Source organism: Leguminivora glycinivorella, chromosome 4 (genome assembly GCF_023078275.1).
Source record: "Leguminivora glycinivorella isolate SPB_JAAS2020 chromosome 4, LegGlyc_1.1, whole genome shotgun sequence".
Classification (NCBI taxonomy): Eukaryota; Metazoa; Arthropoda; class Insecta; order Lepidoptera; family Tortricidae; genus Leguminivora; species Leguminivora glycinivorella.
In genome coordinates, this window is record NC_062974.1 from 8,332,544 (window position 1) to 8,351,349 (window position 18,806).

The following is an 18,806-nucleotide window of genomic DNA, read 5'->3' on the forward strand; positions in this document are numbered from 1 at the left end:
CTTATTTATGTTAACTTAATTTTATCGTTAGTAATAAATAAGGGTCCTCCACGACAATTATACTCTAGACGATACAGCCAGTCAAAAAACAAATATCATATTTTACGTTTCTGAGCAATGAAAAATAACATCTAATTTAATCAGAAAATGAAATAGTGATAAATATCGGAGCGAAGTGACATTAATATCAATGATACTTTCCAAATTGGCAATGTCACCTAGGTGTATTACGAAGTTTATTTAATCTTGTAACATTTAAAGTAATTTAATCTTGAAGCGTGATCTTTTAGGTCTTATTTAATAATCCGATCCTGAACATTAATGTAATTTATTTAATAACATTAATTAGGTATTGCTCGTGTTTTTTGACAACTGTAGATACTATTTAATTTTTAATCCGATGTCTGCTAGGTTGAGAACATGTCACATTAACCGTGCTCGTTAAAACACTAAACTAATAGTGATAGGTATAGTTAGTCGTAATGGTCATTCGTCACTTGCGGCTTATAGGTATTCTGTCTGAGTTGAGTGAGAACTATAGAACATGACGTCACTGATCAGTTGCGTCGAGCAGCAGCAATAGACTTGGTAAATGTTGATGCACATTGCACTAGTGCAAAATACAAGGAGTCAAAATATTATAGAAGGGTGTATTACGACTGGAGACCGGACCATTGGGCGTCATTTGTTTCTTGTTTTGTTATTAATAACGCCAAGCGCCAAGTCGAACTGCTTCATCATAATTTGGTAAACAGTGGCAGATGACAGCTGGGAGGCGGTGGTGACGGCATGGCCGGCGGCCGTGGGTGGCGTGGCTATGTTGACTTGCGGCGTGGCCGGCCTGAGCAGTTCGGGGGACGAAGATGAAGGTGACGAGCTGGAGGTGGCTCTTTGGTACCATGGAGAACGAGTCATTGACGTGCCGCCACCCACACCAGGTTTGAACGTGATTTAAATTGTATTTTTTCCTATAAACCGTTGATCGCAAAGAAAATGGTAGTGATTTGCTGTCAAAATAGTGCTCAGTGTGACAGTGTACGTAACTAGTATGTCCTAACTCTGACATAATTCTAGAAGTATAATTATATAACTAGGGAATGAAAAAACCAACAGCAAAAGGCTTTGTATTGTATGTAGTGTATTCTCACGGAAAACACGTGAGTATAATGTGAATAACTGAAAATATCTCAATTAAAAGTATAAATGTTATGAAGTAAACCGGCGGTAGTAGAAGTATGTACATATAATCCTTTTTGCTGCAGTGGCTTGATTTCAATAATATTGTGTAACTAACAAATTCAAACAACCATTTTGAAAGCGAAGCGGACTAGCTAGATTTTATTGGACAGTTCAGTTCAATTCAATACATAGATTAATGGATGCGTAAATTGCCCGTTGGATACCGAAATTGGATGCTGTCATGCTACACCTATATATCCCACATTATACACCGTGTTTCACTTAACACTAAAAACCTGAAAACCGTTTGTTCAGAATCGAGAGTAGAATCGATTGAGCTATATCTTGATGGGGGTAATATTTTTATTTAAATTAGTATGATTAGTTATTTTTTACGTGCCTATTCTATTGTATTCGTAATACAACATTGTGTATATCGCATTGCTAGAGGTTGTTTACCTTTTTCAGTATTTAGGGGTATTAATACTGGCTGGTTACTTGGGCGATTATTTTTTCCGCTACGAGTTTGACGTTGTTTATCAGTTTAACCTTAATGTTTATCATAAGTCATAACAAATTGAACTCGTACCTAATTACAACTTTGTTATTCTGAATATTGGATTTAAATTTGCTTACTGCGATTACCTGTCCAATTTGAAGTTTACTGTGTCAAAGCTTTAAAGTGTTTTACAATGACATCTTAGCTGTCTATTGGTAAACCTTATGTCGTTGCAGTAACGTACGCAAATAAATAGTTTTAAGGTTTATGATGATAGTTAGCAATTATTTTATTGAGTGTGGAGCTAAAAGTCAAGTAGAGCTGTACAAAAATCTAAAAATTCAATTAAAAAAAAGTAACCATCTGATTAAAAGATGAATACTCTAGATGAGTTTAAAAAAATAAAAATCTGTTGGGGTGTCTGAGGTTTTGAGTGATACCGGAAACACGTTGTATAGGCTGTACAGTTTTGCATGAAAGAAGCAACGAAAATTCACATAAATAAATAGTTGAAAAGGACGAAAACATGAGCGAAAAAAATGTATTTTCTCCATTCATTATAAAGTACAAGCGTTGGGATTACGGAGACTGGAGCCTTGGCAACTGTGTTACATTTAATTAGGCTGGCTCGTTAGAAGTATAACAACGGATCCGCAGAACTAGCAGGGCCAAAAAACGTCTTAATTAAAAGCTCATGTTCGTGCTAACTAGTTAGGTAGTTCTTGTGGTTATCTACGGACAAGTAGTATTAATTAAGGCGATATCTCACAGAGGCGTATATCTGGTAGGCGAGCTCGTTGCCTATTCCAGACTCTTAAATAGTGTGAGAGCCAGTTTAACTAGGCCTCTAACCAAACATATACATTATAATCGACGCGCCGCGGTGAATGATACGCGACTGTCGTAGATAGGTGCGCCAATGGGCATTTTCAGAAATTGGGACCCAAATTTATAGACCGTTGTTAACAAAAAATAACTCGATGTCACAGTTTTGTGTCGACAATTAAGAATATTTGTCTAAAAGCCAAATTGTTTCATGTTTTAAATGTATATTATTGCTTATACAGTTTATTTTTTTTTTTTTACTACGTCGGTGGCAAACAAGCATACGGTCCGCCTGATGGAAAGCGGTCACCGTAACCTATGAACGCATGCAATGCAAACAGTGTCACATGCGCGTTGCCACCCCATTTGAAACTTGTACATTCCCTTTTGCTGTGTTAAGTACACAGCAAAAAGGAGTGTACAAGTTCCAAGGAGGGTTCGGGTTGCCGATGACTCTAAAGGACAATATACGGAACAAGTTAGTTCCGTAAGTCCTCCCGCCATCAGCACCGCACCCTCGTTGAGCTCTGGCAGCCTTACTCACCGGCAGGAACACAACACTATGAGTAGGGTCTAGTGCTATTTGGCTGCGGTCTTCTGTAAGGCGGAGGTACTACCCCAGTTGGGCTCTGCTCTAGATTCGAGCGAGACGATATCCGCTGTGCTGTGCCCTACCACACAAAGCGGAATATCATTCGCTATGCCCTACCTCCTATAAAATATGTACTTAACACAAAAAATATTTTTATTGGAATTTCATGCTTGATTGTCGTCACAAAACTGACATCGAGTTAATTTTTGTTAACAACTTTTATTAACGTTGGGTCCCAAATTATGAAACTGCTCCAATACGTAACAGCGCAGCGATAGATACCTATAGATAACTACAATACGATACGGAGCGTCAACGATTGCATTTTGCAGGCCATGGTTAGTCTTAGCTCGTGTATTAATGTGATTATAGATCTTGTTTATATCGAGGGGGTTGATTGGAGTAATTCTCGCCTTCGGTCAGTTGGAATGGCAATAGTAGGCCGGGCAAGCGCGTATATCACGCCACGTGAATGATAGCACTGTTCGCTCTTGATTGATTAAAGCGCTTATTGGTACTGTCTTCTACCATTTGATAAGTTGCTCGCAGTTATCATCTTATGAGCTTTTATGTGAACAATGATTTGTTTTTGCAGATTTCTTGATTTACTTGGCATAATTAGATTGTACTGAGTTATTTGCGATACATTATCTGAATATTCTGAATTGAAGAAATATTTATTTGAAAAAAGCTGTTTCATCAGTTTTTCATGTTTATAATAAAATGTTTGTATTGTAATGTTAGTGTTACCAAAGCAGGAAAACTGAAGTTAAAATATTTACTAATAAAATAACCAGGATAAGTCAATTTAATATCACTTCGAAACTCTAACTGCTTCAATTTGCTTTTTCGTGTTTCGTTTAAGGCGATACCATAAAATGTGTTACAGTCTAATGCTATGACGTGTAAATATTTATGGTGTGCAGAAACACGATACCTATCAGCGGGCAACACGCTCCTAATACGCAGCGTGACGGAACGAGACGCTGGCACCTACGGATGTCTAGCGCGCCACCGCGCGACGCGCCGCTCGCGCCGCGCGCGTCCTGCTGAACTACGAGTTACAAGTTAGTACCCAGTACCCACGACTCCATAGGTACATATTCCACTTGAGCACGATATCTGTCAGCAGTTATTACGCTAACACTAACACTTGACTATTAGCGGAACTGAACGGGGCGCAGCGTGCGTAGCCGAATGCACAAACGCTCACGAAACGAAACGCTCGTAGACATCTCTCTCTATCGCTCTTGCGTATTGGCGCGACAGCCAGACTACCTTTCGCGGCGTTTCGTTTACGTTTCGCGTCGTAGAAATGCCATTCGGCTATGGAACCTGGTATCTATCTTAGCTCGCCACCACGCCACGACATCTCAATTCTAATAAGTCTAATTAATAACTTACCAACATGACATGCGAATGCAATGGCGAGCAACTCAACTTCATACTTAGTTCGAGTGATACGGAAGAGTGATAGAGAGAGAGGGAGATGACTACCGACTGGACAAATATCTACGGGACCAGTAAAGTTCTTGAACCCTAGTTGAGGACTCTAAGAACTATGTCAAGCTGTGATATGTTATCTTGAAGTACTATCTACGTTAATTGTACGTCTACAACACAGTATGCAATTGACAGGAGGTGCGACGGGTGCTGTGCCCGCGCCAGCAGCGGCGGCTCGGGCCGTACGCGCGGCCTCTGGAGCTGCTGCCTGCCTCCCTTGTGCCACTTCGCTTCATCCTGCACCACACTACACGTACTATTTCAATTCGACTACCGCAATTTGTTTCTATACCTAGTCCCGTTTTTTTTTTAATTTTGATACAGTATTTTAAATATCCTCATATTTGTATTCAATGAAAACGAAATCTAACTAAAAACTGATAAACGCATTACAACAAATTCGGAACCCCAAGTCCAAATAAATCTCATAAAATATTACTTACGCTCAAGAATACATTAGTCAGTTTCAAGGCTCGCTGAAAATTCGCTTGCAACGTTGCAACTCACAATTTGGATAGGAAACAAAAAACTTTTAAGACCACTTGGCATGGCAGATTTCTAACACAGTTTAATAATCTAGGTGGTACCGGGAGCGAGAAGGTCGCCTTCAACCAGTAGCAGGAGAAGGCGACACGTGGACCTGGGCAGGTGGTGCTGCGCTTTGCGTACGCGCCGCCCGCACGGCTGCTGGCGCGTGGCTGTGCAAGGCTTATAGCGCGCTTGGAGACGCCACGGCGAGGTTACGGCTCCTCGTCGATGTTCCTTTGACGATTGCGTTACATCCGCAGCTTGTGGTAAGTTAATGCTATTTTGGAGATTTGGTGTTAGTGACAGTGGTATGTTTTGTACAGTTTTAGTGGCAACAAGCAGGCAGTTTGGTGATAAGCAGTCTCGACAAGGACGCATGCATCTACAGAGGTGTTACATGCGTGTTGCCGACTCTTACACTCCGCACCTCGTTGAGCTGTGACAATCTAACATTCCTACAGGAATACAACACTATGGGTAGTAGGATTTATTATATTATTTGGCTGCGGTTTTCTGGTGGAAAGTTTTCCCGATTGAGTTCTCTAAAATTAAGATCACATTTGTTGCGCTGTGTCTCATAACACAAAGCGACAAGATGACATTTACAATGTTCATGCCTCTAAGTATTTTGTTCGGGTTTAGACGTGATTTAAAAACAAATCCAGGTACAAAAAAAATTGTAAACAGTAGAATTGTACAGTTTACATTTATTAACCTAAAATTACATGGACAGGTGGCACCCAGCGGCAGCACAGTCAGATTCAACTGCTCTGCGTCAGACGAAGAAGCAGCACTAAGTTGGCGGCACGACGGTTCGCCGGTGGCAGGGGCGGGGGGCGCGGGGACAGCGTCGCTCGTGTTGCGCGGTGTAACACGCGCCGCGCGCGGTGTGTACCAGTGCGAGGCGCGCCGAGGAACTCGCGCGGCGCAGGCGAGTGCTGAACTACGACTTGGAGGTCAGTGCCCTCATTGATAAAGATAAATATTTTTGACCTGACATAAGCGACCACGTGTAATTAATAGAATTGTATCGCTATATTCAAGTGCATACAAAAGAAGACACGCAAGACCTAAAAAAACATTAGACGCTAAAATAGAACCTCCACTCTGCAATGATGCCGCAAACCGTGTCGCTGGTTTTCTGTGGGGACCCTGACCTTATCTAGATTTGATGTTATAATCGCAATGCGTAGATACACACTTATACGTACTTACTTCTACTTTCACTTGGTTTAATTAGTTTATAACTACATATTAAACTGACCTCCAACGTTTCAAGGACGGCGTTGTCCCCGTGGTCTCGGAGAAGTTTAATATGTAGTTATACGCGATTAAATCCCGGTTTTTAAAAATAATTATGTGTAATAATCGTGAAAGTTTAAATCAGTATATTCGTAATTATTATTCGCTTTCAGTTTATCACGTATTATTGAGCAGTTTTCTTATAATAATATGACCCGTGTCATATGTATCTTTTCATATATGTATACCTACGTAATTATTATAATGAACTCGATTGTATTGTGTTCAACAATCAAATGCAGTTACCAAAGCTCAAAAAGTAAGGTTTATTATTTTTAAGTATAATTCAATTAGAAACTTAGCTTACCAAACAACTAAAAGGATTAACTCTCGAGCTTTCACAAACGCGGAACCGCATAGCTAGTAACTCCATAAAGTGGTTATCCAACTAGAAACTAGCAATGGTCAGCGTTTGCTAATTCGCAATTTGGTAATGTACGAGTAAAGCTTCTAAGAGCTCTTCAGAAGCACGGTATGATAAAAAATGGAGCCACTTATCAACTTGTTGCAGTGTAAAAAGCACTCGACAATCAAGCGCCCGAGCGGCTCATGAACGCAATCTCCGTAATGATATCAGCTAGATGAGAGCCCACGGGAGAGAGGCAATCGGTTTCGCAATAAAACTGTTTTTTATTTGGAAAAAGAAACCTCATAACTTTTATAAAAGGAAATAGCGTATCGGGGATTTGTAACAAAATTTATATCACTTTATTAGATGGGAGCCGACCGAAAAAAGTGATTTTGGTGACGTGGGACGGGGCGGTTGGGTGTTGTCACTCGATCAATCTCAATGTAGGAGTTGAGGAATCAATCAGGGATCGGCAGGCGGCGAGCGGCGGTCGGGCCGCGGCGGGCGCCGCAAATATTGGACCCGACGTGTCTTTTGTCAAGCTGACAATGCCTTCCTTTGTGGTATTTAAATTAAAGTGGATTCTGCAGATGCTTGCGGCTGCTTTGGTCATTGCTGGCTTACCAATTTCGGAAGTCATTTTCACTTCGTCTCTGTACTGCATCGATTGAAAACCAATGTTGATTTATTAAAACACAACGTTATCTGTTATACTTATTGTTAGCCGTTATAATACTTAGATGTATTTCGATACGCGTATACCTATGTTCTCGAAGTTGTTCAAAGATATGTTTGTCTCGGGCAAACATTGCAGATGGGTAGAAACAACTTCGAGGATGAGGTGAATAGAAGAATTCAGCTAGGTTGGGCAGCATTTGGGAAGCTACATCGAGTTTTTACATCGTCGATCCCACAGTGCCTGAAGACAAAAGTCTTCAATCACTGCGTCCTACCCGTCATGACGTACGGGGCCGAAACGTGGACACTGACGGTACGGCTGGTCCACAAGTTCAAAGTCGCTCAGCGGGCTATGAAAAGGGCTATGCTCGGCGTCTCTCTGCGGGATCGAATCAGAAATGAGGTTATCCGGCAGAGAACCAAAGTGATCGATATAGCCCACCGTATTAGCAAGCTGAAGTGGCAATGGGCTGGCCATATTAGCCGTAGAACCGACAACCGTTGGGGTAAACGAGTTCTTGAGTGGGGACCGCGTCTCGGAAAGCGTAGTGTAGGACGGCCTCAGGTAAGGTGGAGCGACGATTTGCGCAGGATGGCTGGCAGCAGCTGGATGCAAGCAGCCGAAGATCGGAAACGGTGGCGTGAAATTGGGGAGGCCTATGTCCAGCAGATGGACTGCGATAGGCTGATGATGATGATGATACCTATGTCAAGGATTTGGAAGTTCACATTTTTGACACATTTTGTTTTGAAGTATGTTGCGATGTGGCTAAGACGTATCGTTTGCCAAATCTAACGATTAATTTCGAATTGGTTGAATCGATTAGGCCCTATGTACAACAAATATACGATTTCTATCAACTTACTGAAATGTCATTTGAATCGAAATGACAGACTGCCACAGCACTAGTTTGAAAATAAAAATGAATGATAAATGACATAATAAGTAAATCCTGCGTGATAAATTAATATCGTAAAAAAATACTCACTCGAAGATCCGCAAAAATGTAACATGTGCTAGATTATGTTTAAAGTAAGTGTGTTCCTATTTGTGGAAACCTGTAATTGGCTTTTCAGACACACATTTTTGCTAACTTAGTCTTAGATATTAAGTTGTTGGTTTTCCGTATAAAATAAAATAAAATAAATAAATAATAAAATAAGCGAAATATTGTTTTTAAGTACTTGATTTTTTAAATATTATTAGAATAGAATAGAAGAATAGAAAAACGTTTATTGCAGAAACCATCATACAGCATCACATACATTTTAAAAAAAAGAGAGAAAAAGAGAGATCTTATGAACTAAATACTTAAAACTATATTGCTTATTACAATACAACAAAAGATGCTGATGCTGCAGATAGAGGCCACAAAAGGACTCCACTCAGCATATGCTCCAGCATATAATGCTACAGCGCTGGTCTTCCGTGAAGCCCAGGAACTAAGAAGATAGCTCAGAAAACTAAAGGCAGTGTCAATATAAGGAACAAAAAAAGTAATTTGATTAAAATAAGGAAGTGGATAGCAATTATTTGAATAATATATAAACAGGTCTGTGAATGTATTAAATATAATATAAAGTGAAATATATAAATATTACGTAGTTGATAAATAGACATCATATTTTAAACAACTAAATACTCATAATTATCGTTGTAACGCCGTTCTGACATATAGAAAATCATTTATGTAGGTATTAGGTAGGTACGCACAGTGTTACGGCTAAAGGCTACTTGCATTAAATTATCTAAATGTGATGTACGGAACGCGAAGAACACGGCAGTTGCAAGTTAAAAAGATATTGCTTGAATTTAAGTTTGAAGGAGAATAATGTTTTGCAGTTGCGTATGGGAGGGGTATGTTGTTCCAGCACTTCGTGGCAGAGTAGCGAAAACTGCCACGAAATGCTGCGGAACTGCCGTGTCTTGAACAGAGGAGCCGAATCGCTTCTCTCATTGGGCGGGAGGAAAACGATAACTTTTCAAATAGGTAATGAGGTTGCTTGGAATTTATTATCCCAAAAAGTAAGGACGCAAAGTGTAAAGACCGTCGTGAATTCATCTTTAGCATCTTGCCACTATTAAGATAAGGAGTAACATGAGTACGTGGAGGGATGGGAAAACAAAAGCGGGCGCAAGCATTCTGGATGCGTTGAAGGAGTGCCCTCGAACGAGCGAGCAAGCAACCGTTAATCACAGTATCGACATAGTTCAGTTTGGATAGTATTAAGGTATCGCACAATTTTATTCGAAGGTCGACACTGAGGTATTGACGAACCTGGTATAATACTCTCAGTCGATAAAAGCAGTTCTTAGTTACATCAAGTACATGTTGTTCAAAGCGTAAACGTTCGTCTAAGAGTAGTCCAAGGTTTCGTGCCTGGGCGACACGTTCGAGGCGACTTCCTCCGAGCATTACGTTAAGGTCAAAACTGGTGACTTTGTCTACTTGGCCTTTAGTCCCAAGCACCAGAAACTTTGTCTTGTTGGGGTTAAGAACTAAGTCACACTGCCCTGACCAAACATCAATACGATCGAGATCCTGATTCAACAACTCCAAGGCAGTCTTGGTCTCCCGGGGATGGAACGTTTTGTAAATTTGTACATCATCTGCATACATGTGATAGTGACAGTTCTTTATGCAGCTCGTAATGTCTGCCACGTACAGGATAAACAGAACTGGACCCAGAATTGAACCCTGCGGGACTCCACAATTTAAAGATGAGTTCAAAGAGTAATCCGTTAGTCCAGAGCGATTACGCAGTCCAACTTTTGGGAACGCCCAGAGAGATAGCTATCGAACCATTTTATGGTTCTGCCGTCGAAACCATAATAAGTAAGCTTAGACAACAGTAGCGGTATATTTATAGTATCGAAGGCACGTGAAAAATCTAGGAGGACTAAGATAGATGCCTCACCTTTGTCTTGTCCTGTTAGTATGTCATCGATTACGTCAAGGAGTGCTGTGGCTGTGCTGCGTGCTTTCCGAAACCCAGATTGCTTACTTGGTAAAATATTATTCGTTTCTACAAAATCCGTTAATTGCCTACATACTACTTTCTCCAGGATTTTCGACATAAAACAAAGGATGCTAATAGGCCTGAGGTCCTTTAAGTCCGTAGGTTCAGTTGTCTTGGGTATAGGCCGTACTATAGCCGATTTCCAGTCATCTGGAAAAACACCGGTGCTGATGGATTGATTGATGATATTTGTAATGATATGTAAAGTCTTAGGCAACGTGAGTTCAACCATGTCCAACGTGATGTTGTCAGTACCAACCGCATTGCTTGAAAACGACTTAATTATTCTCAGCACAGTGCCCTCATCTACTGGTTTCAACGTGAATTTCGCTGAACCAAATCTATGAAACTCAAAATACATTAAACTGGCTATGGTGACACCTTTTCTTTATTATTACAGGATTTTATTTAAAATTTCATTAGGTTGCGCGAGTTTACGTATTGTGGACACTGTCATGTGTCAAAAAGAGGTTCTTACAAATCTGGGACGTATTTGAAGCCTTATCTCACGATTATGACGTTAGCGGTCTTAGTTCCGAGTAGACATGAATAATGGATTACTCCTAATGCAATTGATGCTAAGAGAGTGATGATGGCCCAGGAGAGCTGAGATGTCACTAAGCGACGATCCGTTTCCACACACTGCTGTAACGCGTAACGCGTAACTTTATCCCAGGTGCTAAATTGCTAATGCTAGCTAATGGCACAAAGTTTGGTCTTGAAGTATTAGTGCGTGTGTAAATAAACACAAATGGTAGGACTGGCACACCTAACTTTTAGATTGTTTTAGCATAACAGTGATCGGTAATTCAATGATTGATGCACCTTAAGACGATACAGGAGGGGTCAATTCTCCATACAAACGCTCTCGACTATTTCCTTCCTGTTTTTGAAGATAGAGCAAATTTTTTTTTGATCTGTCCGACACAGATTATTTCATTGTTGTTGAGATTCTCAAATTTCGTTACGATTGATTAAGTTTTGAAGGAGGAAACAGTCGAGAGCGTAACCTCGATTTTAAAGTTTTTTTTCGCAATATCTTTTAACTGAGTTGTTCTTAATGGACAAATTTTTTTTCGATAAATCTAGTCAATAACACTAGTATATTTAACTAAAATTCCCAAATTGAAAGGGGCTCCTTTCCATTTTAGCATTTTCGCTCCTGTAGCGTCTTAATTTGTAATTCTATTCAGTGTTGCGATACCAAGTAGTACTTATATATCTGTTACAGTGTAGGTACCAGCCGGCCTAGCCGAATGACTATTGTTGACGCCAGTTGCCTGTCGTGCCAATACGGCGCGCAACCGATAGCCAATCAGGTTGGCGCATGCCGCTGGCGCGACGCCGCGCTGTGACACGAGGCGTAGGTACCTACTTCTCGTGCGCAGTCATACATAATTTAAGATTGCCAGAGGGTCGGGCTTTGGCGGGATTCTCCCGATTTTTTTGTAAGTCTTCCCAATTAAAACTTATACATAGTAGGTAACCTTAAGAACTTTATTACATTAGTAACGAAAACAGACCAATTATAAATGTCGAAAACACGTAAAGGTCTACTATCTAAAATAAACGAAGTAAACTAGCTAAACTATCGTAAATTTTTATTATGGTGCCTAATGCACCATAATAAAAATTTACGATAGTTTAGCATAATTCCGAATGACAAAAATGCTCTGGTAATTCCGAAGAGGGAATCTTGATATGATGGAAATAATGGTGATTTTTATGTGACTTTCGTAATTAGACGACTTTCGGAATTACCCTAATGCACTATTATTTTACATTTCCCTACGAAATCCTCGAAACTCCAGAACCTTTTGTCCCGATATTGAAGTACCTAATTCGATCCGGCGCTCCTATTCATACACCGTGATTATATTATTGTAACTATTGATTTCAGTTTTTAGTTCCACAATACAGGGTGTAATTTTTATGACGGGAAATATTTATGGATGCAAATGGATACAAAACCCAAAAACAATAAATTGTAACTTGAATATTATTTCCTATATTTTCCTTAATTTTCATTTATAATGGACACGAAGCGCACGGCGGCATAATATATCTGTACACCTTATAAAACAAAGTCCCCCGCCGCGTGTGTCTCTGTGCGCGCGCGTGTGTGCAAACACAGGTGGTGAGACTGCGGTAGCCATTATTGTAATTATTCTCATTATATGGCATTAGTATCCTTTTTACAGATTTTCGACATTACCTCAATTGGTTTCGAATTTAACCCTACCTTAGAAAAATGGTAATCAAAATACGTATGTATTTTTTACTTACATTTATCTATCCATATACTAATATTATAAATGCGAAAGTATGTCTGTTTGTTTCTCCGTCTTTCACGGAAAAACGGAGCGACGAATTGACGTGATTTTTTAAAGTGGAGATAGTTGAAAGGATGGAGAGTGACATAGGCTACTTTTTGTCTCTTTCTAACGCGAGCGACGCCGCGTGCAAAAGCTAGTGTAATATAAAGCTGCAACACGACTGACATTTTTCAAAAAACAGCCAGAAGGAGGTTCCGCCGGTGGCAGTGTTTGGTGTGGCCGTATAGAGGTTTGTCCTGCAACCCTGTAAAAATCCGACCGTCGGTCTACCTGTTCCAGGTAAAAAAATGTTGGACGGCCTGACCAAACGGCGGGAAATAGCCAAGGGGTGTTCGACCAAATGTCATAGAGGACCCTGGGTTGTTTTTGACGCTGCCATTTTTTTTTTCAAAATGACCGTCTTTTTTAGACGATTTTTCAAGTTTGTCGTAGAGCACTCTAATTTTGGTCGTAGAATCTCCAAGCAGCCTTGATTAGAATGAAATAAAAAAAAATTGAAAAATGCGACAAATGTGAGAAAACTGGCTACTTTTGTTTTGTATGGCAACTTTTAAATCGTAAGAGATAGCCGGGGGTGCTCGACCAAATGTCATACAGATCTCGGAGTAGAAAAAAGTTGTATTAAAAAAAAATTCAAAATGGCCGACTTTTTTTTAAATTTCAAAATGGTCCTAGCGCGCTGAGATTTGACACACGAGTGGACGGCCGACGGATTAGTATTCAAAAAGAATATTATTGAAAAATTTCAAATGGCGGCCTTTGTGGGCAAATTGAAATTTGTATGGAAGATTTTTTTAATAACCATATCTCCGTAACGGTAGGAAAAAGGTCAAAAAAGCTTGAACTACACAATTTCAAAATGACCGACTTTGATTTTGGGAAATTTGACTGTGTCCCCTCTCGCCGCCGTTTTTGACTTTTCCAAAAAAAAAATTCTCATTCCTATTTTTGGCCCCCGTTTTTACCACGTGCCAAATTTTACCGCGCTCGGACCGAAGATAAAAAAAAAATAATTCAAAGTCGGCCATTTTGAAATTTTGTAAATGCCATTCGATGGACCTAAGATAACTGTACAACATTAGTTCAAGCACTTTAACCTTTTTCCTACCGTTACGGAGCTATGGCGATTAAAAAAAACCTCCATACAAATTTCAATTGGCATTCAAAGGCAGCCATTTTGAATTTTTAGAAATTTTCTTTTTGTATACTAATCTTGGGGCGGCTATCCACCCGTGTTGCGACGTACAGACTTGCAATTTTGAGTTTTAAGTATGTTATTATAGCTTACTAGACGACGAAAATTTCTGCGTTCCGGTCTTATCCAGAGGTTCTCAAATAGGGGCCTGAAAATGCGGCGAAATGGTTCCAGTAAAGGATGGTACGGCAGTGTTGGCTTCGTGCTCGACTTGGCGGGGGTACTGCCGTGCCCCCAGATTAAATTATAAGATAGTTAAGTTTAATGAAAAGGTTTATCTATTTGTATTCTTTTGCAGCAGCGTCTCAGCGAATCACAATGAGTTGTCTTGCCTTCGGCCGACCAATCGTATTAGTCTCTCGTATCTAAGTAATATTTAACGAGAGCTGTGATAGGCCTGTTTAAAATTATGGATATATATTAAAATCATAGTTCAAAACGATGGTTTTTGCCATACCTTTAACAGGCTTTAACACTGGCGTGTTTATTTTTGATAGGGGATGATTTTATTATTTCATAGTATAATTCCTCAATAAGGAAATGATGTATCTATTATTTTCGAGATACCTACAGTATCAACCATTTCAAAAGCTTTAACTGTTGTTTTGTGAAAACTTTTTATATAGTACTTTGGAGACTAGTTTCGAAGTCGTGACAGTTTTCAGACGTCCGTGACTGGCATCGCCTCGGCCATTTTGTACAACCGCGTTAAGAGCAAACGTCACCCAGCGTAAAAATCAACAAAACAAATCATGCAGTGATATCATAAAGAGATACCCAAAAACGCTGGCTACGCTAACAGGACTCAGGGTTCAGCATGAGCTAAAGCTTAGGTACTACTTTCCCAAGCGCTTATCATGATGAGTCGTACCAAAACACACTATATTGTACCAAACCTGAGTTCTACTAGGTACAGCCGAGCCAGTGTCAGCTCTATCTTGGATACTGCTCACCCACGAACTCACCGTGACGATGTCTTTAATTACGATGATAATTTGTTTGTTATTTTTCGAAATACATTAACTTTAATGACAATTGGCGTTCATTAATTTTTAATGGTTAATGACAATTAACCTTTTGACTGTGTAATTTTTGTTAATTACCGTTCGGCCAATACTCCTAGGCATTTCTTGCAGCCAATCAATAAATAATATCCTAAAACATCTGAACGACCGAGCTTCGCTCGGTTATATTTTATTGTATCACGTCTTTAGAAAAAAAAACTTATAAATACAAGAACAAAAAAAAAAACAAAACAAAAAATTAAAACTTAATTTCTGGCCGGGATTCGAAACCCTGACACCTGCAATCTGTCTGCGAACATTAGACTGACCTCGTACGACTGAGCTAAGCGCAGCCTATGTGCGCGGGGCGAAATTAACGACCATATTTAACGTTTACTAACGCGAAAGAAAAACTCATTAAAACTCCATAATTCGCCGTTTTCCGGGACCTAAGGCTACGCTAGATCGATTTTCCAACCCCGAGAACCCCTACATAACAAATTTCAGCGAAGCTAATCTTCGGGTGGCCGTCCACCCGTGTGACAAATCTCAGCGCGCTAGGACCATTTTGAAATTTTTCAAAAAAAAAAGTCAGCCATATTGATTTTTTTAATGAAACTTTTTTCTACTTAAAACCCTGTATGACATTTGGTCGAGCAGCCCCGGCTATCTCTTACCGTTTAAAAGTTGCCATACAAAACAAAAGTGGCCAGTTTTCTCACATTTGTAGTATTTTTCAATTTTTTTTATTTCATTCCAATCAAGGCCTCTTGGAGATTCTACAACAAAGATTTGAGCACTCTACGACAAACTTAAAAAATCTTCAAAAAAAGTCGGCCATTTTGAAAAAAAAAATGGCGGCGTCAAAAACTGCCCAGGGTCCTCTATGACATTTTGGTCGAGCACCCCCCGGCTATCTCCTGCCGTTTGGCCAGACCGTTCAACATTTTTTTACCCGGAACCGGTAGACCGACGGTCGGATTTTTCCGGGGTCGCAAGATCAACCTCTATACTACCACAGCCACACCAAATACTGCCACCTGCAAAATCTCCTGGCTATTTTTGGAAAAATGTCAGTCGGGTTGCAGCTTTATATTATATAGAAAAATAGAATAGAATATAGAATTGATAAATAAATGAATATACAAGAATTGCTCATTTAAAAGTATATGATATTCTTAAAGAAAATATATAAGTTATATTTAACCAAATTAACATGCAAAGAATTAAGTTATTTTATTTCATCTTTGTTTAAACGACAGGTAGGATAGGATAAAATTGGCTTAATAGTAATTTGAGGAAAGATTTCGTTTAATTTTTATCTAAAAAACCGGCCAAGAGCGTGTATGCTCAGTGTAGGGTTCCGTAGTTTTTCGTATTTTTCTCAAAAACTACTGAACCTATCTAGTTCAAAACAATTTTCCTAGAAAGTCTTTATAAAAATTTTTTTTCATATTTTTTAAACATATGGTTCAAAAGTTAGAGGGGGGGGGACGCACTTTTTTTTCCTTTAGGAGCGATTATTTCCGAAAATATTAATATTATCAAAAAACGATCTTAGTAAACCCTTATTCATTTTTAAATACCTATCCAACAATATATCACACGTTGGGGTTGGAATGAAAAAAAATATCAGCCCCCACTTTCCATGTAGGGGGGGGGGTACCCTAACAAAACATTTTTTTCCATTTTTTATTTTTGCACTTTGTTGGCGTGATTGATATACATATTGGTACCAAATTTCAGCTTTCTAGTGCTTACGGTTACTGAGATTATCCGCGGACGGACGGACGGACGGACAGACAGACATGGCGAAACTATAAGGGTTCCTAGTTGACTACGGAACCCTAAAAAACACTACGTGACGTCACGCGAGGCAAGTCCATTGGGCGTTTAGTGTTTTTTATTCGATATCAGTTATATGACTTCACCACGTTTAATACAGGGTTACTTTTTAGTCAGTTTACAAACTTCGTATAAATGATCGCTAAGGTAAATGAAATATACGTTTTGTTTTATTTTTATCCCATCTCAAATAAAAAAAAGAAAATTGCACCCAAATTATTCCACAAAAACAGTAGAAAACTTGGTCACCCTAGTTACTGACGGCAGCGGCGGAGGCGAGGAGTGAGCGGGGCACTCGCGCGCGGCCAGTGGCAGCGCTTGCGCAGGGGTGGGGAGAGGCGGGTGGGCGGGGAGCTGAGCGGCGTCGGCAGGGTTCAAAGATGGCAGCTTTTGTTCTTAGCCGCGCCGGTTTTACAGCGATTACAAATTTTCCTTCATACTTTCACGGGCTTAGGACCGTCAAAGCCCATGTCGATAGTCAATAAAAAACATTTAACATTTTAAGACAAATTAATTCACAGAAGAAGTCGATAAAGTGAAAAACGACATGTGCTTAGGCAAATTGGAATCAGCTATTTACAATAATCGTTTGATTTAGGTACTTACAAATGGAGTCCATTTCTCCTCACTTAACTCACTTACACTAATTAAATTGTTTGCAGACATGACATGGGAGACGAGCATTAGGCAAACCGGTATTTCTTAACACAGGCAGTATCTCTACCTCGTACAACCTACGAGCCGCTCGCAGATTGTTATTAGCCCTGGCGTACACTCTCATTATTTCATAAAACTCGCGGTTTGAGTACATCGTTTCGCGTTAGCTCACTGGCGTGCGAGGAAAACATAAAACGACTGTCCGTAAGAGAGCGCGGCGTGCGACTGAGGGGCGGTGTTTCTTTTGTAAAGCGGCGAGCGGCGCGCGCGCTCCCCCGCCCCCGCCGCGCGCACACCCCCGTCATACCCAATCATGCGCCGGCCGCCGCTGAACTCAAATGAACCCAAAATCAGCTGTGTGTAGGGTGTCCGTAATTTGTAAAAATTATGAGGAATCAAAATAAAAAAATAATAAATCTTAAAAATAATGTTTTTTTATTGAAATGGGTTCTATTAACGATACTGAATTCAGGGTTTTTTTTTGTAAGGTGACTAAAAAATAACCCTGTATTGCCGGTTATAAAAAGTACATCCTGTATTTTGCTTTATAATCCTGTATTTTCTACATATAAATTCCTCACCATTTTACGATATAATATGATCTCGTACCAACGTCGATCCCCACATGTACTTCAAAATAAAATATGAATAATCGGCGGCGCGTGTGTTAGCTCATTGAATTATATATATTTTATGTATGTGGATTCATATTGAAAGATAAGCGCTCAGCTACCTGCATAGTGAGTGACACGCTTAAATATAAGTCTAAAGTACTTAGATGATAAATCGCATTATTTTATTTGGCAGTAGTAGTAGTAGATTCCACGATGTATACTAAATTTATTATTTATAAATTAAATTATTTACTGACGCATGTGGAAAATAGGTATATTAAGTTAAAATTGTTACTCTAGTAGTCTTATCAAATACAACCCTTTCAGGCTTAGCATTAAATAGCGTGATGCGCACAGTTGAAATAAATTTTGGCGTTTTGTACACAACGTGCGGTTTGTCGAATGTCGAGAGAGGTCATTGCCCTTCCCCGCTGCCGCGCCACGGCCGCGCGGTCGGTATCATAATACCTACACTACCCGCGTCACTGCGCTCGCTTGACTTGATCGAACGCAAATATTAATACCGTATTATTTTTCGAAGCATTCTATTAAACTTACCCAAATTCACGTATCTTATTTATCTTGTCTTTTTAGTTAATAAGATAAGAACTCTAGTAACTTTAATATTTTTTGGAATGGTAAAAACCTATTTTTGCTAAATTATCGCAAATTTTATCAA

General features: G+C 39.6%; 1 protein-coding gene across 1 annotated transcript in view; it reads left to right on the plus strand.

Moving 5' to 3' along the window:
- The window catches only part of LOC125225185 (Down syndrome cell adhesion molecule-like protein Dscam2), a 62,169-nt gene that overhangs the window by 35,885 nt on the left and 7,478 nt on the right, over positions 1–18,806 (plus strand). Inside the window, exons 5-9 of the mRNA XM_048128771.1 lie at positions 762–938; positions 4,022–4,162; positions 4,734–4,851; positions 5,179–5,392; positions 5,860–6,082. Coding sequence (XP_047984728.1) covers positions 762–938; positions 4,022–4,162; positions 4,734–4,851; positions 5,179–5,392; positions 5,860–6,082 — 873 coding nt within the window. The remainder of the gene's footprint in view (positions 1–761; positions 939–4,021; positions 4,163–4,733; positions 4,852–5,178; positions 5,393–5,859; positions 6,083–18,806) is intronic.